This window comes from Cryptomeria japonica, chromosome 3 (assembly GCF_030272615.1).
Source record: "Cryptomeria japonica chromosome 3, Sugi_1.0, whole genome shotgun sequence".
NCBI lineage: Eukaryota > Viridiplantae > Streptophyta > Pinopsida > Cupressales > Cupressaceae > Cryptomeria > Cryptomeria japonica.
Genome location: NC_081407.1, coordinates 457,370,865 through 457,396,677, shown reverse-complemented (window position 1 = coordinate 457,396,677; position 25,813 = coordinate 457,370,865). Strand labels below are relative to the sequence as shown.

At 36.1% G+C, this 25,813-nt stretch overlaps 1 protein-coding gene across 1 annotated transcript; it reads left to right on the top strand.

Moving 5' to 3' along the window:
* The first annotated feature begins 898 nt into the window (after positions 1 to 898).
* On the top strand, positions 899 to 24,320 carry LOC131062426 (uncharacterized). Its single transcript, XM_057996087.2, has 5 exons — positions 899 to 1,233; positions 1,312 to 1,385; positions 18,717 to 18,849; positions 23,049 to 23,369; positions 23,631 to 24,320. Exons 1-5 carry the CDS (start codon positions 1,000 to 1,002, stop codon positions 23,901 to 23,903), a joined length of 1,035 nt encoding a protein of 344 aa, XP_057852070.1. The 5' UTR covers positions 899 to 999; the 3' UTR covers positions 23,904 to 24,320.
* Positions 24,321 to 25,813: the final 1,493 nt, after the last annotated feature.

Sequence of the window (25,813 nt, the reverse complement as noted above, 5' to 3'; positions counted from 1 at the left end):
TTATGAAGCTATAAACACCTACTTTTACAATGATATAATTGATTTCAAACCACTTCAATACTAGACATCTTTCATGCCTTCCTCATCGTGAACACATTTACACTTCACTCTTTTTTCTACTAATTTGACCATTTCAAAATTAAAAACTTTTGCACATAAATCCTCCCTAATCAAGATAGCATCCTAATTTCTTCATCAATGCACTCATTACACCTCATTAACATACTCATTACACCTCATAAAAATATAAACACTACTTCTAGAAGATAAAAATGCGAAAGTATTGTCATACACACTCCTCTCCAAATCTGGATGTGGGAACTTAGGTCAACCAAGCCATCCATATAAAAATGGTTAGGCGACAAAGCTTGAAGTTATATTTGTTAAACTGACTTTGTTTGATGTAAGATCCAATCAAATATTTTAAAACTACATAAAGGTATCCCTTCATTTTCTCTCCGACAGTATCTCTCCCTTGGCTTTCTTCTAATTTTTGCTAATTTGTCCATAAAAATCTCTATCGCACACTATGGTCTGTACAACGAATTTGTTCCGACCCAACAGAAAAAAGTTACCAAGTCCTATATCTCCCAACGCACGAGCTGTTCTCTTTTGCTTCACATCCACTTTATCACTCCCCCACAAATATTTTATTCCAAATCCTCCTTACTTAGATCGTAAGGCTGGCGGGCCCCACCTGGGCTTTTCAAATTAACGATTAAAAATAATCAACGAGGAGCTACGTGGCGTTCCCGGCAAGGCGGGAGGAAATTAAAAACACGACTTAAATATTTTGCCGGCGGGAAAAATGCAGGCGTGGGACCCACACCCGTCTTTCCCGACCACCTGATAAGCCATTATGAGACAGTTGTAGAGACAGCCTGGTCGATACACGTCACGCCCAGAATGACACGTCAGCAGCCCCGCAGCTTTAAAATCAGGAGAGGGAGTGTGCTGTGAGGAGCTTTGTTGTTGTTGTTGTTGTTGATGACTGAATGAATGTTGAGGCTGGGTTTTACAGGAGAAGAAATCGATATGTCTGTGGAAAACAATGGCAGCAGGAGGACTCACACGCCTCCAGGTGGACCTTCTACATTTGATCTCTTCAGCTGGTCCGAGGAGCCGCCGGAAAATGCGCAGGTTCGAACCCCGGCGAGAGCCACTGCAAATGCAGACTCCGATCCAGCCTTTGGCGCCTCTCCCGTTGGTCGCCCTACTATTAGGATGCACCAGGTAAGATTGTTTGCCTCTAATGGAGCTGTGCATTGCCGTCAGAGCTTTTCTGTTAATTTTCTTTGAGGTTATGTGCAGCCTGCGGGGGGAACCAGCACGATTTCTTTCGGCGAGCAAATCACCCCTGAGGAAGCCCAGGCCTTGTTGAAAAGGTAAGAGCTTTAGTCTCTTTTTGACTTTTTTTTTTTTTTTTGGTAAATGTGTGGCACAAAGAGGTCAGATTAGCTGGTCTAGGAGAATTTCTCACCAGAATCAGTAGTCCGATTGTTCTCACCGAAAGCGATCTTGCGTCAATGTGTCATGTATCTGCTTGCAAGACCTTGTATGGTTTGCCTCGTTGGGATGGATTTTATCGCGTACATTTGTTTCCCGCCATTTGTTGCGTAGACCTTTTGATCAGACCAGATTAGCATAACCAGAAGAATCAGTAGTAGGGATGATCTTACTAAGATGGATCTCGCTTCAAGTGTAATGCTCTGCTTGGCAGATCTTGTACACTTTGTCCAGCTGGCATTAATTGTATGGTATACACTTTTCTCTTGGTATTGGTTGGAAATGCCGCAGATATTTTTTTTAAAATGCCGAAGACATTTTGATCGGGCCGGACTAGCAAAACCAGGATAATTGCTTTACCAAAATTAGTTGTAAGAATGATCATAACCAAAATGGATCTTTTGACGGTGTCTCATGTTCTACGCAGTTGACGTTGCATACTTTGTCCAGGTGGCGTAAATTGTATGCCGTACACTTGTCTCTGGGCAATAGTTGGAGATGCCATTGACCTTTTCATCACGCCAGATTAGCAAATTTAGAAGAAGTTCCTACCAAAATCAGCTATAGGAATGATCTTGCCAAAATGGATCTCCCGAGGATGTGTAATGTTCGTCTTTGCAGACTTTGTACGCTTTGTCCAGGGGGTGTGGATTACATTTATGAGTAAAATGAGCTGGAGTTGTGTAATGTCTTAAAAAAGTGATGGCCTTTTGTGCTCACGTTTCCTGATTAAGACAAGTTATTATAGTTATGTTCTCTGTTAGACAAAATAGAAATCTTGGCTTGAGAGAGGCTATGATAAACAAAAAGAAAAACTCTCTATTATCCAACTGAAGACCCGAGCATTTCCTTTTAGTGTGGATCTACATTTTTAGCGGAATCATCTGAGTTGTACAATGCACCTAGCATCTTCCTCTTATGTTCTCAAGATATATTGATGGTTGCATTCACTCACGTTAAAGTGATCCGCATTCCTCAAGTATAACTGAAATTTTTGATTTATAGGTGCGCTGCTGAAACTCCTTAGTTTAAACTTTAAAGTACTCTGTGATACCAGATTTTGACAAAAACGTTCATCAGGCAGCAGAAACATTGAAACATAGGTTTATATATTCTCCGTTTGTTAAGATTAGGATGGGGTAATGTTAAATGTATATTAGGAAAATCATGCTGGGTACGGTTCAAACTAAAAAGTACGGTCACGTTGGATTGGCTGCTATACTATAATTTGTTAATTTTATGTTACTTACACTTAAAGTGGAGTGTGGCCCCAAATAGCGAAAAAAAATTTAATCAAACAACAGGTTGGAGAACGGTCAGATGACGTTTATCTTGCTAGTCTTGAACAAATATTAATACAAACCCAATAAACTACTTCCTAATCAAAAGATTTTGTAACCAAACAACAAGCTTAAGATCATTCTGAAGATGTTTATGTTGTTGCTACCGAACAAATATCAAGATGAGTCCGTAATTAACCTCTTCTCAATATCAAATGTCTGAGATCAGTTTCTGGACATAGCATTTTTATTTCAATGCTTTGCAGCTTGGGATTTCATGGTTTTTTCATTTATGATTTTGTTTTGGATTAAGGCAAAAACAGGTTTTGAAGGGACCCAAAACCCTTTACAAAAGAAGATCTGTTTAGACTTAACAAGACATTAAGCCCAAATCGATCACAACAACAAAACAGCCCCATATAAGACAAATACAACGTAATGCCGATGGGGTAGAGACAAAGCGAACCAAGGAAAGAGTTCTCAAAAACAAAGACATGGGTTTTAACAGTAGGCTCCCACAACTTGAACCAAAACTAGAGAAAGACCAGAAAATTCAGCCAAGGCGAAAATTAAAGATAAAACCTTAAAGCCCAGCAAAAGAAAAAACGGGACCAAGTCGACAAAATGGGTTTTACCAACAGGCTCCCACAACTTGAAAGAAAAGCTGCGAAGACCAGAGAAACTCCAGCCAAAAACCCACCAAAAAGAAAAATCAAGATTTGTTTTTAGTTTCATCCTTGTGGGAACGAAGAGTCATGTCAAAAGAAGACCAGAGAAACTCCAGCCAAAAACCCACCAAAAAGAAAAATCAAGATTTGTTTTTAGTTTCATCCTTGTGGGAACGAAGAGTCATGTCAAAAGAAGACCAGAGAAACTCCAGCCAAAAACCCACCAAAAAGAAAAATCAAGATTTGTTTTTAGTTTCATCCTTTGTGGGAACGAAGAGTCATGTCAAAAGAAGGCCCAGATGTCTTGGATTTTTTTCTTTTTACAGTAATCCAACCCTCTTCAACCTTAGCAGCAGCCTCCTGCCAATCAAGAGAACTCATCACAGAAAGGGCCCCAACATGAGAAGGTAGGCCAACGCCACCCACCAAATCAGAGGCAGCAGGGAAACAAACAGCAGCAGTGCCAAAAGTATTCCCCAATGCCATCGAAGAAACAACAGGAAGGGCAGGAGGAAGCGAACCAGCCTCAACAGCCACACCAATAGGAGGCAAATCTGCCTGAGAGGGGGCCGCACACTAAGGCACAATAGTCGTAGCAACCCCACCATTAGAAATCAAAGCCGATTGAGAAGAAGTCACGGAGCAGAGAGGGTCCTGCGCAACCACTTGGGAGAAACTTCGAGGGGAGCCAGATTTCTTAACAACCGTATAATGATGGGTAGAAGCATCTTTCCAACATGAAGCCCGAGATTTCTTTTTTTTGAATTCCACACTGAGCAGCCACATGTCCTGTTTTAAAACATTGTCTACTTCTGAAGGGAATACCTTCATAATCCAAGGATTGAATCCAAGAGCCTTTGGAAGATTTGATTGAGATATCTGCAGGAAACCCCTTAGACACATCCATATCAACCAAAATGCGGGCATAAGTGGAGTGAAGAATATCCGACGATTCATTATCCACCATCAAAAAAACCCCAAGAGCATTACCAACTTCTACAAGAAGAGAGTCAACCCAAAGGTGAAGAGGGAGATAGGGTGACCGAACCCAAAAAAACCCCAGGAAACCCCTTAGACACATCCATATCAACCAAAATGCGGGCATAAGTGGAGTGAAGAATATCCGACGATTCATTATCCACCATCAAAAAAACCCCAAGAGCATTACCAACTTCTACAAGAAGAGAGTCAACCCAAAGGTGAAGAGGGAGATAGGGTGACCGAACCCAAATCGGAATAATATTGAAAGAATCAAAAGAAGGGTTGAAATTAGATTGCCATGGCCTAACCATAAGCATAAATCTATCCTTCCAACAAAAGAGGTGATCACATAAAATTTTGTTTCTATCCTCAATATCTTCAAATTTAGCAATGAAAAAACCTTTTGCCATAGGATAAATGAGCACAGTACCTGCCAGAAGAGGTTCCCAATGTTGCAAGGTCCAGTCATGTAGCTCCGGGAGATTGGGCCAAATGCCTTTGAATCGACAAATCAAAGTATGCTTGGAGAAAATAGAAGAGTTGTGATCTATCTCCATCTCAATCTCCTCATCCAGCGTAATGGAAATGGGATTTGAAACTGGAAAAGGCCTAAGCTCAGAAGACTGCATCTTCTTAGCAGCATTAGCATCCCCTAAAGCATTCGCAATGACCACACTGGGGCGCTTTCCCCCAGCCGTCGTACCTGATTTTTTTACTGGCTTATCTTCTTGTTCTATTGCTGTTATGTATGGCCTTTTTAGAGATGTGCTAGGCATTCCCCTTGATGACTAATCAAAATTTATTTTTCTTAGTTTGGTTGGTTGGTTGTTCTTGGACTTCAACATCTAAACTAAATAAATTTAGGTATGTGGATTGCAAACATTTTAGGTTTCCTTGAGTAGCCCTCAGGTTAAGCAGCTAGTTTTCTGCTGTGTCAAACGCTAATATCTGTAAGTTGTAACTGTTGAAAATTGGAAAGGTAGAATCAGAACTCAGGATCACCTTTGCTACTCTGCTGTAGAGCTTTTGGACCTTACCGATATTGTTCTTTGTAGGAATAGTGGACTGCTACACCCTTCAAAATATAGGTGTGCGCTTCAATGAGCGGTTTGTGTCCACTCCAACTATATGGAACTTATCTGCACATTCTCTGGGTGGGTGCAAAGAATTTGCTCAACTGACTGCCGAGTCCTATACTACTAGAGTAGTAGAAATGAGTTAAGAGCTCTTATATTCAGGGGTTGAGCTCTTTTCTGTACAATGCCCCCTTTCTGCCACAAAAGATGAAAGAAATTTTCAAAGTTGATATTATAGACTTTTCTAAAGAATTTTTTTAGCCATCAATGTTTTGGATAAGGGTGTAAAAGATATATGATAGGATTGTGGAAACAACTCATTAGATAGAACTAAGATAAATATGCAGTTTCTGGATTTGATTGTGTTAAGAGTTTTTAACCATCAATGTTTGGAATTACATTCTCTGATCCATCATCAGGATGCCAGAGAGCTCAAGGAGTTGTAAGATGAGGGAAGGGTTTACCTAAGGAGGAGGGAAAAGGCAAACATAAATAAAGCATCCAAAGAACTAAGATGCCAAAGGGGAGGGGTTTACCTAGGGAGGAGGGAAAAGGCAAAAATAAATAAAGCATCCACAATAAAATAAAATAAGTAAATAAAACCACTAGCCAAATTGATATCATTAATATTATTCCTTGAAGTGTCACTGCTATTTTTCACACAAAACTAGGTGGTGGGCCCTCTTTTAATCAAGTTAAGCATTGGATCTTCAATAATAGCTCAAAGCCCCAACCCTTCAACCCTTTTTATTAAGCTGTTTTATGTGTTAGCTAATTTCTACAATAGTTTTTCATTGTTATACCATATGTCCATGATGTAACATTCCTAGAATTCTTTACCAGATTTTGCTCTTATTTGCTTTTCTTGATAAATTGTAGGCAAGGTGTTAGAGCTTTCCTTATTGCAAGGTGGGAAAAATTCTAGGGCCACAATGTTCTGTTAAAATCAGGACTGCACATTATTGTACTCAGTGTTTGATACAGCATACCCTCACTGCATGTTTGCTGGGTCAAAGACTGTCTTATTGCAGCAAGCCAGAGTTGAACCTAGAACACATCCTTCAAGTGTGTCCCATTACACCATAATCCCTAGGATGAACAGGCTTTGTTCTGCGTACTGTTGGTACTCCAGATACCTCTTTCAAGCCAAAATTTTTAGGATTGTGGTTAAGACATTATTGGTGTTTTTAAGTTTAAGTTAAATCTTGTAGTTGTTAAAACTTAATTCATAATCCGGTTAATTTTTTTTTTCATATGTTTGTGTTCAGAAAATCTTTCTTTTCATTTAGCAGTAGGCATTAAAAACTGCGGAGACATTTTTAAATCAAGAACATACAGAGGAAGCTATTTTTATAGGAAGGGCAGATAATTTGAAAACTATGACCTTAAAGCACAATTAGAAAGTCTTAAGCTTTCAAAATGATTGCAATTAGACACGAATATGTAAATAATTTGAAATATGTCTTTATGGATATGGCTTTTTTAAGGTTATTTGACCGAAGTTTAGAATTTAGCTTGACAGGTTCCAGATCATGGCATATTGCAACTACAGATTCCAGACATTATTGGCTAATTGTTGCAGGCAATATTCTAATTTGAATTTCTAAGTCTTGTGTCAAAATTCCACGTGAAACATTATATTCCGAAGTTTTCTCTAGAGGTAAGGATTGAAGCGTGAAAGGAAAAATGTTGTCATCCCAAATATAACTTACCATATCTGCTCTAAACTTATGCGCTGTTCAAACAAAAAAACAGAAAATCGGAGTCTAGACTGTACAAATAAAAAACTCCAATTGCATTTGAACAATTTTTCCTTTCCTTTTTGATAAGATTGAATTTCTACAAACAATTTACTTGTTTAGGTAAATGGAAAAAGTTAAAAACTCAAAACTATAGCCCTACTGAGATATACGTTCCAGTTGGTATCACTATCAACATTGAAGAGAATCTAATTATTGCCAACACCTCTCACTACCCATGCATCTTAATTCCCAAGTAGGATGATCATTACTTCTTATTGCAGTATTTGCGACTACCAAAAGATGAAAAGTCAGACATGGAAGATCAACTATCTCATCTTCCACAAAGATTCACTGATCCTTTTAGACTTTCACACATCTATACATCTCTTATGGTGGATCGCAGTAAAGATGAGGTTTTGTACAACTAGTTCTACATCATATCTGAAAGTAATCACCCCACCTGAGTAGAGTTATCAATATACAGTATGGTCTTTCATATATCAACCCACTCTTTTGTTTAGGGGGCTCACTTTTAACCCTTTAGGCACATCATGACCAAGAAGTACAAGGGTCCCATGGTATCTCAAATTGCGAACATGTATAGCAAGGCAACATTATGTACTCTAATCAAGTACACAGTTATTTTATCTGTCTTTGTTGCCATGACAAAAGGTATCTCTTCCATCAAATTCAAGCAGGACTTGCACCTGGCCTCAGCAGTTGGTGTATACACCCGTGAGTTGGATATATACGGTACCTAATTTCAACCCTTTATTATGTCTCTTGATTTTATTTGGACTCACTTTTGAAGCCTCATTGTTTATCTTTTGACCTCACTCTATTCAACCTTATCTTGGACATAGTCAATATAATGAATATGGGTCATAAACATAACCTGATCTGGATTCTTGTGGAATGTTATGTTCTAAAGTCATTTGCCGTTTCATTCTGTAGTTATATTTTACACTGCAATTGTTATTACGGTTAGCTTCTGTTTACAATACACCTAACTTCCCAAGATTTAGATGTTGTCTCCCAGAATTTCTTGGGTTCCAAATTATGATTATTGACTTTCAAAGTTGTGATGGTGTTTATAAATGTCCCATTGACTTATTTTGTTGACTTTATGGTGTTTACTTTGTTTTGACTTTTGTTCTAATTCCTTCTTAAACTCTAGCTTTGTTTTCTTGCCCTGCCATCTATTACTTAGTGGGATTCTTCCTTTGTGGCGAGTTAAATAAGAGCTTTCGCTTCAACTTTCGGGAGTTGAGGTTTTGGCCTCGTGTAATGTTTATATTTTTTCATCTTGTATTCTTGATGAATCTTCTTTATATGGCATTTGAGTTTAGCACTTATTCGACATTCTTTTGACCGACATCTTCAATCCTTCTTGATAATCTGAAAGTCTATGATTCTGCATCTTGTTAACATTTCTTTCTATCATCCCTTAAGTTTTTATACTCTTCCATTAGGAGTTTGATTGTGAATTTGCAACCTTAATATCTGATTATTATTTTTTGAATAGATGCATCTTATACACCTAAAGGAATAAAAAGTTACATGAGCCTAATAACAGGGATGCAACTGAATTTCCTTCCCAAGAAATCTAACAAAGCTAATATCAATAAGCACCTGTGTTTAACTTTGACCAGTTAAGCCAACTCTTGCTTCAAAAGCTTCAATTCATCTAAGTTTAGAGGTGATAACTCCTCATGCAAGGAAGCCTTAAAACTAGATTTCTATAGGAACGCAATAACAGTCAACAGGGTTCAGTTCGATGGCAATTAAATACCAGCCCATCAGCCAAGTGCTTCTAAAGAGTGAAATTTACCAGGGGGCAGTGAATAAATAATATAATTCAATATTGAAATCATTGCCAGGTGGTCTTGGCAAGGGGCATTTCCAGAAGACATCGTCTGCCATTTCAACTTTCACCCATGGCACATGATGTACAAGCAATGTAAAGCAATGGGCTGCCTTAATTTCTAATCCTTAGTCGAGCGATAACCAATCTAGCATTTAATGTGCTTGAAAGAAGACCTTACTTTTGAAATAGATCACCTTACCTTTGAAATAGATTATTGCTATCTTTCTGAGCGCACTTCAGGTTTGCTCGACTGAGATATTGTCCAACTCAGGGCAAGATTGGCATTTTGTTTCACAAAATCAAATGGATCTTTCATCATGTGGTCGAAGGATTTCCCATCTTTTCATGTTACCAATCTCTCTAAGGAGGCTCAATCCTTGTAGTTAAATTTGAGAAAAAAACAACTTAAGGGGTCAGTCTGCAACGGTGTTCACGGGCTCGTTTGCTCACACGATTCAACGTTTGAGTTAAATTTGAGTCATGTAAAGTGTACCATTGCTGCTGCTTACAATTCCACAGATCCCTTGGCAAGAGACCAATCTCACTGTTATTAGCAAACCTTGGCAAGCTGACTGCTTGTAGAATGAAATGGCCAGTTAAGGCATCCTGCAAGATTCCAAGCTTCCGTGGCCTCTCACATTTCCATTGGGGAATATAGACACAGTCTCCCAAGTAGTCCACACTCTGTTTAGTGCTGCCGAATTGGAAGATGAGAATTCCTTTGCATTCCCAATAATGCCACTAACTTTAAAGAGGCAGTTTGGATTTAGTAATAAAATAAAGTCTCTGGTGGTTGTGTTCCCTCTTCGATCCTTTTTCTGATGATTTTCCAGCAGGGGAGCCTTATTTAACTCTTATGTTGGGGATGCATAACCCGATATCTACTTTTCATTTGTAGTAGTTTGTCTAACAATGCCATTATCTATATTTTACCTTTCTAATTTCTTCAGCAACTGATTGATTGTGGTTCTACAATTTGGAAAACTTGTCACCTTTCACTATTTGATGATTTTGAATCTTCAATTTGTTGTCTTCTTAAATCTATAATCTGATCTCTTTAATAAGATCTCTTTGATTTGGCTTCTCTCCCTCTTCCGCTATTTTTTGATTCATTACTTTCTTTGTTACCGTCCCACCAACTTTCCTGGATTGAGGTTGCGACCTAGGTAATCAAGGGTGTCGTTAATATTCTTTCTAGTGCTTATCTATATTACTGGTTCGGTCCCTGGACTTGTAGGTTTTGGTTCGATCCAGCCCGGATATGGATTCGGGTTCGATTTGCAGGGAAGTCTGTCTAGGGTTCTGGAAAAGTACTGTGGGTTCGTCGGGGCAAACCTAGCGAACCTGTCACAAATTTCGTGATGCTTTCCGCTGCTGCTGCAATGGATCCGCCACTCTTCCTCTGAGAATCATTCAAAATATTTGAAAATCTCTTTTTTTTGCTAGCATTTGTCCGCCCATCGGTCCAGAAATATGGTGGCGTCTTTTAAAAAATGTGAAATTTAAGCAAAAATATCTATTGGCATGAGTTCTGCAGCGAGCTTTTAGGTGAAAAATTCACTTTTCGGTCCCATTTCAGAAAAATTACAATCTTTCGGCAACATTCGCTACTCTTGCATTAACAAATAACAAATATTAAATAGTCAACAATAAAATTGCGAATTACTGTAAAATATTTTATTGACTGTAAATAAAATATTTCCTGGTGATTTAGAATAAAATCGTGTTTGCAGCAAATGTAACGTAGGCATATCCTAACGTCTAATTGCTAAGTGCTGTAATGTGGGTCAGGAAATATCACGGCATCGGTATATATCATTTATGGTTTAAATAGGGAGACTACAGGTTTGGAATTTCGTCGGATATGTTTAAACTTTAAAGAATAGTTGTTTTAAATAAATTAAAAATTTAAATAAGTTATTAATATAGTAGTAACTATTAATAATAAAAATGTTAATAGCAATATGTATTAATTAATTTTAAAAGTTATAATATATATTAACATTAACTTTGGTTGTAATTTTATTATTATTATTATATTAGAGTATTATATAGAAACTTTATTATTATTGTATAAGATTTATAAATGTTAATATGTATATTTGGTCTATTATTCTTGATTTTGATATATATATATATCAAGGCATAGTACAAATTGAATCTTTGTTAAATAATTGGACTGATTTTTATCACAATGAATAGGGCCATTCTGGGGCTGATTGTCAATTTCTGACTGCTGCAAATGTTTTATGCTTTTAAGTTACTACTGTATAATTTATTTGACATTATCTTAATTGCCAAATTAGGCCTTAAAAGTATCTACGTACAACTACACATACTCTTAACGATTGATCTTGTAGAATAAACCATCATCAGCTGTAAATTGTCTCTAATTGTTTATACAGTTCTGGACCAATAATTTGTATATCTGTCCACAATTGGTTAAGAATGTCATGCATTTTTCATAATGGTTGCACTAAATTGAGGTTATGTAATTGTTCTTATGCTATCATATGACTAATATTCAGTACACGATGTAATAGCTAGGCTGCACTAAAAACATATGCAGTTTTGGCACAGGCTTATGAATATGACCATTCTGTTTAGGCATACTACAATTTGCATGTTCGTTGAATAATTGCTCTGATTTTTATTTTTATTACAATGAATATGACCATTCTTCTAAAGCTGCACACATTCTGTGCGCTGATTATGAATTTCTGATTGTTGCAAATGTTATGCACAATTTTTATGGGATAACTTATTTGAAATTCTTAATTGCCAAATCTGGGCTTAAAAGTATCCACCAATGAAACTGCATGCATTCTTAATGGTTGGTTTTAGAATATACCATCATCAGCTGTGCACTGCACCCTAATATTTAGACAAATCATGGATCAATAATTTTCATGATTGTCCCCAATCAGTTCAGAAATGCTGTGTATTTGTGGCGCCCTACAATTCTATGGCCAGGAGGATAAATTTTATGCTATCATATAATTAATGTTCTTTCTTTTATTTAATTTGTTTCGATGTTGAATAAACATTATATTAGGATAATTTGTTTATATCCAAGTTACCGAATACACCTATTTTACTCGCCAATTTTGGGTATCGTGTGTCCCAGAATTGGGTACGTCTTGAATCCTTGTGGAATCAAATAGGGTTCAATTTTTCTTTGGGTTTGAAACGTTTCTGAATTTTTTGGCTGAATCTCGACGCTTCCATTGTTGATATGGCGATTCTGAGGCAAATCCGATGCGATTCCAATTGCTGGTGCAAATTTTGAATTTTTTTTTTTCACTTTTCGAACTCTGTAAAGGAAAATCCTAACCCATATAATTGTTTTTGTTTTCGTTTTTCCCGTTTTTGGTATGCTACGACGGATTGCAAAAAATGTGATTTCCATGTTGATAAACACCATTTGTCCATGTGAGGACGCAAAAAGAGGACGTGAAAAATAGAACATGGGTAGCAGGGCATTCCTGGTTTCTCAGGTAGGGCCGCATGATTTATTTTTTTCCACTTTCAAAGCAAAGCTTAAAAATTAAAAATAAAAAATCTTAAATTTTAGATTTTAGAACATAATCGATTGTATAGTTTGTCATTTTTTTATTTTTATTTTTAAAGTTAAAGTTTAAAAATGAAAACGTGAACGCGATTTTTTTAATAGAGTTTCGGTTAAAAAATTAAAAATGAGAAATGCAAATGTTTTTCTTTTAGTTATAGTAAAAAAAATGAGAAACGTGAAAGTTTTTATTTTCTAGCATTGTTATTAGTCAAAGTTGTTCCCTATGGAGGCAATCCAATACTGAAAGGTCAACAAATGTGAAGTAGATGATCGTAGATGACATTTGGTAGAAATCAGTGGAATATCTTCTTAGTTTCATTGAGCCTATCTTGAGTATGATCTATTTTTTTGACATGGATAAGCCATGTTTGAGAGAGGTATGTAATGGTTGATTCAATGATTGAGAAGATGAGATCCATCAGCAATGAAAAAGATTAAGATCTTGAAGAAACTCTTGTTAAAGAGGAATAGACAATTTGTGTCGACTGGTGGAACAAAATGACCACCCCAATACATCTTCTTGCATTTGCATCGACTCCCAAATTTTATAATGATGAAATTCTTGCTATGCCATCAAGGGTGCCACCATATAGAGATGCAAAAGTCAGTGAAGGGTATAGGAAAGCACTTACAAAACTCTTCCTCAATCTTGAAATGGAAGATTTAGTTACAAATGAGTTTTGATTTTGTAGCCTCCAATGGTCAAAGTGTTTCCTCTCTCCATGATAAGTATAGGAATGCACCTCAATGGCCATACATCACCACACCTTTGAACTCTTGTGATTAAACTGTGATAATTAAACTTTTATCACAAGTGATTAATTTTTTATTGCTTAATATTTTAAAAGTAATAATTATTAACTTCAAATATAAAGTTTTGTTTACAATTTTATAATTTTAACTCTCTTACTTTGTTTTAGTAGGTTTCTTTTCATTTGAGTTGTATTTGAGTACATACTCCTTTATCCACTCAGTGAAATGCAATCGTTTGGAAGCAAGTAAAGCAAAAGAGCTACTTTGTGTGCATTTCAGCTTGTGCCTTCTTACTTACAGACAAAATGAGTACAGGGAAGGGGACACAAAGTTGTGGATGTAGATCAAGAGCAAACTGATTTGGATTTTTCAGCTGCCACATGATCTTTACTTTCTATGCAGTCAGATATCCAACATTCCTCTAGTGCAAGTGGCAAGGGGTTGCATGTGGTTCTACTAATCTATTTGCATTATCACATGTCAATGATGATGTTGATGCTGATGTTCATGATGACCCACATGATGCTTATTCCTAATTATTCTACTTTAATATTGAACCAAAGAACAATGAATGTTGAGTATGATGCATTGTTGAAAATCATGCTGGGGAGTTGGTAGAGCTGTCTCAAGGGAAAAGTCTATTATGTGCAGATGGGTTTATAAGGTAAGGTTCAAAGCTAATGGTTCCTTGGACAAGTATAAGACATGTCTTGTTGCTAAGGGATTTTTGCGAAAGTGGGGATAGATTATGAAGAATGAAGAATGAAGAAACTTTTGCTTCTATTGTGGCAACATTTTGGTGGCTTCTATCCATAGTTGCTCAATTTAGTTGGAAGGTGTATAAAATGGATGTTAAAAGTATCTTCTAGAATGGAGATATGGATAAGGTCCATATGGTATAGCCTAAGGGCATTTTAAGGTTCTTGGTTGTGAACATCTAGTTTGCAGGTTGATTAAGTCTTTGTATTGGCTTAAGCAGGCTCCTTGAGCATGGTATTTCAAAATCGATATCTAAAAGATTTTGGATTTAGAAGAAGCTTTTTTTGATCCAAACATTTATGTTGAAAACAATGATGATGATATTGTAATTATTGTTGTATAGGTTGATGATCTACCCATCATCAGAAGCACAAACACTGAAATTTAGCAAGTGAAATCAGATTTGTGTGCAGATTTTGACATGTTAGATCTAGGCCTCCTACAATATTGCCTAGGAATTGTGTTTTGACAATTTGATCATTGCATCTTCATGATTCAATTCAAATGTCACAAGTCTTTTGGAATGTTTTGGGATGAGAGATTGTAACTCATCTTCTATACCAATGGAGTTTCGGTTGAAGTTATCAGCATCCAATGATTTCTCCCTAATCAACGAATCATTCCATAGATGGTGTGCAACTGGATACAACTTACAACCATGAGATCAGATCTCTCAGTTTTTTGTCGAAACCAAAGCTTTGTCATTGGGTAGGTGCAAACCAAGTTTTGTGGTATTTGAAAGGTACTCTACTTTGGTAAACTCTTTCAAAGGATAGTAGATTTTGTTTTGATTGGATATACAAACTCTGATTGGGCAAGATCTTGATACTCAATGGTCGTCTATGATGTAGACCTTCTCTTTAGGATCAGGAGTAATTTGATGACAAAGTAAGCTTCAGCAAAAAATAGCCATCTTCCACTAAATCTAAGTACAAGGCAGCTGTGAGTGTTGGTTGTGAAGCAATTTGGCTATGTAGAACTTTGGCAGATTTTTAGATTCCTCACCATTCTCCAATTCCACTTTTCTGTGATATTGAGGGTGTTTTGAAGTTGGGAAGAATCTTGTGTATCATGTTCACACCTAACACATCTATTCATCAAAATTATATTTGGCAGTTAGTGAAGTATGGAGATATGCTCCCTATTTCTACACTTTTCAGGAGCAGGCTGCTAGTTTAATGACTGGGCCACCTGGGTCTGTTCATTCCCTCAAGTTTCAGGACAAGCCTGGTGTTGTTTTTGGTTTAGTCATGGAGGGTTATTATGATAATTAGTATTATTTTCATTTATGACAATAGTAGTGTAACTGATTACACTTATGTATTTGCTTCTGCTCATATGTAACTGCCATCTATTATTAGATGCTCGTCAATAATATTAGGCTGCCATCTCCTCCCTAGATGATCAAGCATCCTCTCATTCTTCCGTGTATACCAACACAGTAGCCATAACTGCATTCAAGTTATGCAGTTTTGACACAGGCTATTACATCCTTCTTGAATCTATCTATCTCTTTTTCTTGTGGGATTGATATACCCTATCCTATTCAAGGCAATTGTTTGTTTTGAAGTTTCATTCTCCAATCTTAACTCATTCCTTTTTATTTTTTAAGAATCATCCAATAGAAATAATCAAACTTGAGACCTATGATTTTGTTCAACACACCACCACTAGTCACAAATAACTTTTAAGATTGGTGTGAAATCACTCAAAATAATTGGCAGCATGCTCATTGAACTCAAATCGTCAGCCATTGAATTGACCTGATTTTTCTATTTCCTCAATCTTCATTGAACAATCTGATGTCGAGTGACCTTTTTTTTCATTGTTAATCTGGTAATGATTTGTCAGCTGTAATACCTTTAATTCTTAAATGTTTGTAAAGGTTCTTTAGATTTTTTCCAGCTTTTGTTTTGTATGTCAGAGTATGTACTTCATCTTTTTCTTGGAGCTTAATTCTTGATCTGCATGTGCATTTGGTTTGACAATCTCCACTGGCTAAGCCCTAAATTTTCTTTGGCAGGGATAAGCTCTTTAATCGGATGACTGATTACTGCATCTGTTCTGCTATGTAACTTAATTGATTTAGCCTGAGAGCTACCATGTTCACTGTGATGCTTATGATTGCTGATGTTGATTGAGAAGGTCCACCAGATGATATAGGAAATGTATTATAGGATATGCTTTTGGTCAAGGATAATAAGTTATTTCATGGGCTGTTAAGAAACAAAAAACAGTACCCTTTTTTTCTCCATTGAAGCAAAGCATCTAGCATTTGTCATTGTATAAGGTGAATAATTTTGGTTGGAAAAGTTGCTGATTTGTTAGTGATTTGAATCAGAACAATATTTGTTCACTGTGACAGTAAAGTGAGCTAAAATGATAGGGCTCAAGAGCAGACAACTGATATTTTCACGAAACCATACAGAAACCATACAGAAACCATACAGACAATTTCTGTCAACTTTAGAGATTGCTTTATGTTGTAGTTTGTGCCATGCATGACTGTTAAGGGAGGGGTTTAGAGTATATATAATGGTAATAAGTAGTGGTTGGCACTTATATGTTAGTTGACAGATGATGGTAATAAATGGTTTCAAAGTCAGTTGATTAAGAACATTTTAAATGTAACACAGACTTAAGATCTATTTTCGTTCTTTTAAAAGTCAATAATGCTACTCCTTGACATTACTTGATAATTCGAAGTTTAGCCAACAAGTTTTTGTATGATCATTATATATATATATATATATATATCTTGTAATATAACATCTGTCTGAAGAAATCCTAATTTGCTTCCACAGATGCGGTGAGTCAAATGTGGTGTTTTGATTCATATAGCGAGCAAATTTAGGTGTATTCCTTTATTTTTTTTTTCACTCTTATTTTGTGAGCGAATGCTTGAATGCTAAATGATTCATATACTTGCGTTATGAATTGAATGAGGATTATATATTGCACATGGGATCTAAGTTAGAATATCATCAGCTTGCACAGAAAATCAAGTGCAATGAGTGATTATTCTTATGCAAAATCTTTAGTAGTGTATTTAGCGTAGTCTAACTTGAGTCAATAAGTACTTTGATCTTCTTCTAGGTCGATTTGGTCTTCTCTATGCTGGTTTGCTTGGCCATATATACGTATGTGGCAAGAAGGAATATGCACATGTTGATTCTGAATTCTGGTTATAGTTTATTCACCAGTTTGCCTAATTAAACCAGCTTCATTGGAGAATGGGAAAAACTTGTTATGGTAGCAGTTTAGTTGTTACAGAATATTGTATTGTTTCTATGAGTACATAGTAATGTATCATATTCATTGTGGCAGTAACACATTATTACACAAAACATGGACCAGTGCCTAAATATATTTCATTGGTGTTCTTTTGATGGATTGTATCTATTGATTGATTTCTTATTTTAACGGGACTGATAAAAAGGCAAAAACTTACGTGCCTTACCTTCATTAGAAGGAATGTTTTTTGTAGTATACCCAAATATGGATATAATATTCTGGTAATTGATCCTATTGATTGAGAAAATGATCAAGAGAATGAATTCTCTTGATTTGGGTTAGAAAGATGCCCGAGCTTGCATCTAATTTGACATGATAAGTTGCATTTGCGGCAACCAGTGCCAAAAAATGTGGGTAAAATGCCCTATTGATGTCAACATGGATTGTCTGAGTGATTCATTCAATAAATATGTAATGAATTTCTATTTTGTGTAGCGTTTTATTATGATGTGTTCCCTGGATTTGATTGATGTGCTGGGAGCCTGGGACCTTAAGAAAACAGAGGGGATGCCCCCTACCTGTCCCCACTTTGTTTTGAAACTTTTGGGGATGTTCCCTTAGATCTCATGGCGCCCCCTGCAAGTTGCAAGACTTTAGGGCATCATCCTTATCACAAACATAAAAACAGCAAAAAACAATAAAATCCTAAAATCCTTATAATACTCATATCTATTGCTGTTTGGATTCATGAAAAGATGAGGAATATAGAAAATGAGAAGAATAGGAAGAGGAACAGTTTACAAGATATCAATTAGATGATGGTTGTGATTTCTGAGCTTGTTGCTCAAGGTGTTTTCATTGGTACTTGGAAGATCTTGATCATTTCTCAAGTCAAAAGGTACCTTATGAAATTAGGAGGTATTCCAACATGTCTGTAAGACTGTATATTGTAATTTTCCTTGCAAAGAATTCAATTTATACAAAGTATTCCAACATATGTCTGTAAGACTGTATATTGTAATTTTCCTTACAAAGAATTCAATTTATACAAAAATCTAAGTAAAATCGTAGCATGTGAAGGTTACATATGTAATATTTAGATGAAACTCGTGAATTATCAGAGCTACTCAGTTTGGCATTAGAGCTCACTTATTATTGACAGTACAATTGTCAGACTACATTTGCCTTAGTCTTCTAGTTGCCATTCTTTTTTTCCCCGATTCCATTTGTTGGTTGTGTTTGTGTTAAGAGTAACATCCCTTCTTGTTTATCATATCAGGAAGCCATGCTCTGAGTCAAAGAAACGCGAAATGAATGGGAGTGGAATCTTCACTGCTAATGCCCCTAATGAAGGGCCTAATTCTGCTAATGGCTTCTACACTCCAGATCGACCGAGTGTACGACTTTACCAGGTAAATGTTTCTTTTTTATTACCATTTGTTTGGACAAAAGATGCTTACTTAAATGTGAATAATCAACACTAAAGCTACTTTATAGAAATTATTTAAATTTGTTAACTGCTTTGATAGCTAAATGAAAGGGCTTTTTGTTTAGAATTAGCTTTAATTTATGTGCAACTGAAATTATAATCAGAAAATTGGCATTGCTTCATAAGAGCTATCAAGTTGGTTGCACACTATTGCAATATTGACATCCAAAACTTAAAAATATAAATATCAAAAAAGGGTTACTCAAGATATATCCAGTTATAAATACCATAGTTGAACTACTCGCGACTTGGCTCGACTCGCCAAGCCCCTGAGAAAAAAACTCGGCGAAAACTCGGGAAAAACTCGGAAAAACTCGGCGAAAAACTCGGCAACGTAAAAACACGCTTAATTTTAATAAAAAATGCATTTTTTTTGCAAAATTTAATGAGAAGATGCATCCAATGAGTCAATAAATGATAACACAAAAGAAACAAGCTGATTCTAGATATATTTGATTGCAAAGTGTCTACAAAATCGCATCCTCATGAGAAATGCTGATGGCTGGAAGCAAAATAGTAAATAGTTTTTGTAAAACCAAAAGTAAATACAACTTCCTCTCCCCAGCTCTAGCTAAAACTACTTTCAAACTTTCATCATATTTGAAATTTCATCATTCATACTCATAGTTTCAAACTTTCAACTCAAAGTTGGGGTCAAGGGGCATCGCCGAAGGATCCTGAAATTTGACTAAGTCTGGAAAATTGAAGAATCCTCCAAAAACTAGATTTTGCATTATAACTCCTGGAGGTCCGAAACCACTCTCAAACATCCTGACAGTATATATGGAATATAACTTAAAGTATCACTTATACTTAAATGTTATATTCCATATATGAATCCTGATGGACAGACCAAAAAACTCGGCGATTACTTGAGGGCATAGTGGGCTCTCAGGGTGGCCCTTCCAAGTGAGTTTCCCCCTTCTCAGCCCAAAACCATATAGAAAAACAAAAAATGCATGTATTTTTGGCCGTTTTTTGCTGTTATGCTAACCCAGGCGAGTTTTTCTTTAAAACTCGCCGAGTTTTTGACAAAAACTCGCCAAAAACTCGGCGAGTTTTTGGCAAAAACTCATTACTACTCGCCAGGTCCAAAAACTCGGCGAGTTTTTGTCACTCGCCGAGTTTTTGGCGAGTGTGCCATCTATGATAAATACCACATGCCTTATTGCTAAGTGACTGTTCTCCTGGTTCCCAACCAACCTAAAAAATGTGAATACATGAGAAGTTTACTCCCAACTTGAGGCAATTGGCCACAAGCAAATGCTATATTGACCCAACCAACCGCAAAAATGTGAATACATGAGAAATTTACTCCCAACTTGAGGCAATGGTATGGCAATTGGTCACAAGCAAATGCGATATTGATATCCAAAATTTGTTTAAGACCTTTATTTTGTTTACTCACTGAATGAAAGGGATTTGGCACATAAATGGCTCTAATTTACATACACCTGAAATTAAAATAAAAAAATTGGCATTGCATAATGACATTAGGAACTGATTCTGTATTACAGCAGTATAACAGCTGGCCATGTTGTGTTGTAATATTGACATTTGAAACCTAAAATATAAACATGGACAAGTTGCCTGCTCAAAATACATGTGGTACCAGATTGCTTGCTAACTGCTATTTGTGTTCCCAATCAACCACCAAACAATCATACTTGAGAAATTTGCTTTCAAGTTGAGGCAATGTTATCGTCAAGTTGAGGCAATGGTATCGTGGTTGGCCACAAACTATTGTAATGTCGAAATCCAAAATGCAGAATGCTGAGATTATAAAACCAATATTTTAGAGCTTGCATATATATTGAATACTTATGGCAGTTAGCTATAAGCTACTGCAATATTGACATCGAAAACTTGAAATGTCAATTATAAGATCAATATTCTAGAATTCATGTATTGAGTACTTATTTTACAAGATTAAATTAATTTGTTGACCATTGGTACACATGTTCATTGTTGGCCACTATCAAATTAAAAGGACAATATATTCCTTTTCACTTTTTATCGATGATTTCTTACTATATTACAGGCTTTTTGCTTTGTCATTGGCAGATCAGCAACAGAAGTGCAAGATAAGATTTTTTTATTTACTTTACACTCACAAATCAATTACCCAGGAATGGTTTCTATCACTATGGTAAACAACTTTTATGCAATCTGTATAAGCTTTGGCTTTCTATATTTTAATCTGCCCTGTCCTGAGTGAATAAAGAAGAGAAAAGTGAAAGAGTGACAATGGTGGTCAGATGAAGTTTTCATCACAAGTTGGTTAGCATATGTGAAAAGGTAGGTTGATTAATGTTTTTAAAAATGTTTAGATTTGCCTTTTGAAGTTAAATTAAAAGATGGTGCCCTATTATGATTAGATTAGGTCCATCCACACATAAGATTATTACGATTCATCTTGCTTTATGTCAAAATAGTTTCTAAATGATATTAATATATTATAAGAAGGCTTCTCTCTATGGTGTTCATATGTCGTATTTATCATTATATAAATGCTATTCCAGGCTTATATTCAAGCTCTAACCATTATAAAGCAATCTAGTTTTATTATATTTTATTGATGGACTTTCATTATGTACACCAGACCCTGGATATGCACAGGCAACAATATGACAAACTTGCAGGAAAAGCAAAACAAAAATATTTACAACATAGAAAGATGCATCGGTTTTAAGCGCTAATTTTACAAAGTTGGTAACCTATCACATAATCCGCTTATCATGGGGGATAGCAATAAAATGAAACTTATTTCCAATAATATGCTTCAATTTCCAAAATTAGTTCATCTGGCAAGGAGTCTCTAACCTATACATTGGACCCGAATTCACATAATATTTAAACCGCATAAAATCATAATTTATAAATTTCTGTTTGGTTCTAATTTGACCATGGACTAGTATAGGGTTAGGGCCTCGTAATTAATTTTAAAGAAATAAAACATGAACATATGTGCCCCAGGGTTAAGTGGTGATGCAAGTCAAGGGGTTGCTATTCAAGCCTTAGGTCATAGTTCACCTGGCAAGGAGTCTCTAACCTATACATTGAACCTGGACTCGCATAATATTTAAACTACATACAATCATAGTTTATAAATTTCAGTGTGGTTCTAATTTGACCATGGACTAGTATAGGGTTTAGGGCCTCGTAGTTATTTTAAAGAAAGAAAACATGAACACATATGTCCCAGGGTTTAGTGGTGATGCAAGTCAAGGGTTGCTATTCAAGCCTTAGGTCAAGTATGAAAATCTTAGCGCAAGAGGGTCAGCACCTAATATTGGTGCATGCTGTGACTGTGGAGTTGGAAACTGTTGGAACTTTCACCATGGATGCTCATTATGTTGTTGATATCTTAAAATCCAAAAATGGAATTATTTGCTATGATTGTGTATTACCTTACATTGGTTCATCTCTCTCTATTTTGTTCATGGTCCCATGGAGTTTTGGAATGGGCGACATGGGGATGTGTATCAAGGATGGAGGAGCATGATCCAAAATTTGGGACTGTGGCACACTAAAATACAATGCTTGAAAATTAATTACAAAATGTGTAAGAAATTGTCACCAGAGTATGTCCAAAAAATGCTAACTAGAATTGCTGTTTTAATAAGCTAACTATAATTTAGTTGACATATTTAACATGGGTTCTGAGTCACAAGGATTTAATTTGCTTTCGTTATGGTAAGGACATTTGTGTCCATCTACATGGCAACTTTGTTGTAGAAATCAATAGTATTTAAAACAACAGAAGTAGACTTTTTGGTCTCTCATCGATTACATCCAGCAGGAATGAGTATCTGTAAGGAATTTAGATCTCACTGAACATGTTTTTGTAATTTCTTCTCGAGTTATTTCTTCATGATGTGGATATTCAGACTGGAGACACTCCCCATCTTAGGGCTCGAGATGCATTTGGTGTGATTATGAATAAAAATTAGAGAGCTGATCATATCTGTATCCCAGCTAGTTCTGAGAGAGCTGATCATCCCAGTCCCTGCTAATTCTGTCTGTACTAACAGAAAAACCAACTGCTAACTATGGTTAAATTTATTTGGATTTGCTGTGCTTTACCGTCTTGTATAATGTCTTTATTTTGGCATGCTGCAGCAAGCTGCAGGTACAGTCAGTCAGATATCTTTCGGGGTGGATGGAAGTGTATCCCCCAAAAAACCTACTTCTTTAACAGAAGTTGCCAAGCAGAAGGAACTTAGTGGAAGTCAAGAGCTGGCTGCAGATGTACATGTCAGGAGACAGTGTTCGCAGGCCAAATCTAAAGAGCTCAGTGGCAATGATATCTTTGGCCCTCCGCCTGAGTTGCCTCCAAGATCTTTACATCGTAATTTGGAACCAAAGGAAGACCCGAAGGAAGCCAAGGATTCTGATGAGCCAGTGCCACGCAATGTCCGTACTTCTGTAAAGGTTTCTAATGTAAGTGCTTTGTTCCGAACAGAAGTACTCTTTTTATCCCTCAATAGAAACTTGAGTTTTGACAGCAGCCTCAGTATATGCATTTGACGATGCAGCTAGGCATTTTGTTGAATGCTTCCTCTACGCTTATGAATTGAAGGTGCTGTATCGGAATATTCTTTAGAAAGCAATGAACTCATGTCAAGCTTATCATTTCTAATAATTGAAAGATTGCATGCTGAGGTGTTTGGATTTATTTCTTACATCTGATTTTGGATACAGCCTGCAGGGGGCTTCAGTCAAATAATATTCGGTCAGGAATCTGCTGGGAAGACGTTGAGAAAGGTTCATGATCAGAAAGTGGCAGAGTTGACTGGCAACAATATTTTTAAAGGGGACACTCCTGTTGTTTCTGCTGAAAAGCCGTTGAGTGTTGCTAAGCTGAAAGAGATGAGTGGCAGTGATATATTTGCAGATGAAAAGCCAGTTGGTCGAGACTGTCTTGGAGGAATCAGGAAACCCCCAGGAGGAGAAAGCACCATTGCTCTGGTGTAAAAAAAAACTTTTACTTGGTTATTTGAGCTAGCTTAACTTATCAATGACCCTGATGTGTAGGATGACCATGGTAGTTTGTTTGAGTTTCTTGAGGTCCAGCATTGAAGGATATGATTTGCACTCTTTGTATGACATTCTGGCAATGTTGTCTGTGTCCGTAGAACCACTCTAATGACAGTACTTTGGGCTACAGTGCACACAGTGACATTTCTGGACTAGATTAGATTAATGTCTTTGATCTTGTCGTAGTTATTCTACTTGTAGACTACGGGAAGGATATATGACTGGCTGACTTGGTTGACACAATTTATAGGCCTGAAAACTGACGGGTGAATCTTATTGTTTTCTTTTTCGAAGTTGAAAACTGATTTGACCATATATTGAATTGAATGGTTTGTGTTTATAAGAACTGCATAATATTTGGAATTTCTGTCGTCACATATTTCACTTCTTTTGCATGGAAGCCCAGGAGAATTGCAGCCCACGGCTGAAGAGATGGATTTCAAAGCTGTGAATTCGTAATATGGAAAAATCTTCATGTTGAAAACTATTCAAGTCCTTGAATACCTATTAATGGCTAAAATTGCTTGTTAGCAAATCATAGTTTGAACCGTGGCAAAGATACGCTTAAAACTTTATTGGCTAATATATAGTCTTTTAAACACGTACACCATGATATAATCCAAAACGAAGTTTGCTACTAAGTCAAAGTTTGCTAGAATTCAAATAAATTATGGTAATGACATAAGTTACTTGACAGTCGAAAAGTTAAAATGGTGCGACTATAGTGAATACATGAATAAAAAACAATTTATAATTTTGCATCCGTTTATTGGAATAAACTAACAAAGAAACAAAAAGTAAAAACATGGTAATTAATGAGAAAACTATGAATATTATAGACGCGAACTTCGAATGATTGTTGCAGCAGTCATGATGGATAGATAGGTCTTTTAAAATCCACTAGGCTACAAATAGGTCATGAGACCTTCAACTTTGTTATTTTGGTCATCTGCATTTTAGCCCCTTGCTTTTTAAAAAAAAAAAAATTCAAGGAGATGGGAAGCCTTTCTATCTTTTCAGTAAATTAAAAATAACTGTCATTGATTTCATATAAAGTGTTTTTTGATTTCACCATCTCGGTGTTGAATAAAATACATATCTTTTTTTTCCCATGTTTCTTTACATCTTTTTCACCTCATTTCACATTGAAATTGACGAGTTTTATAATTGAACAATAAGAATTTTGGCTTTAAGTGAAATTTTGGTTGCTATATATATATATATATATTTTTTTTTTTTTTTGATGATGATCACATGTGGGGTTGAACTCTTTAAAATAGTATTTCTTTTTTTCTTAGCATTTTACCTCATATATGTTTTTGTAACTTATTTAAAACAAATTAACTTTTTGATATTCGTGGGGCAAGCGTTCAAGTTAATATTTCATTTACTCATCCATTTGCTATTTTGCTTCATCCACACTTTTTTCTTTTTTCTTTTTTGGTCATGGTGTCATTGAAAACAACCTTAGGCCATCTACTAACTTCTATTTGTTCAATTGTTTTAAAATATCTTATGAGATGCACCATAGCAATTGCTTCAATATGATCTATATACCCATTTCACACAACATAATCTCATAAGAAATTAAGCTTTTTATTTTGAACTTGCTTGTGTTCGAGGGCTTTTGAACTTTCTCAATTTGTTTCCACTTTGAGTTTGAGGCGTTGTTGGACCACAATTCACACCCATAGAGCACCGTTGGAAGCACTAAAAGCTCAAAAAGAATTTGAATGTTTTTTCAATCCCATAACTTTGCCTTCACACATCTATTTTAGAGAGCTAAAGTTTTCCAACCTTTGAAAGTTATCTTGTATTTGGTTACTACTTCAAGAGTGTTCCCTTTT

Bases quoted from the DNA above. Each gene is read 5' to 3' on its own strand.
- LOC131062426 (XM_057996087.2), top strand. From the start codon at position 1,000: ATGTTGAGGCTGGGTTTTACAGGAGAAGAAATCGATATGTCTGTGGAA. The intron at 1,386-18,716 runs GTAAGAGCTTTA...TTATCATATCAG, and splicing joins GCCCAGGCCTTGTTGAAAAG to GAAGCCATGCTCTGAGTCAA. The intron at 23,370-23,630 runs GTAAGTGCTTTG...TTTTGGATACAG, and splicing joins CTTCTGTAAAGGTTTCTAAT to CCTGCAGGGGGCTTCAGTCA.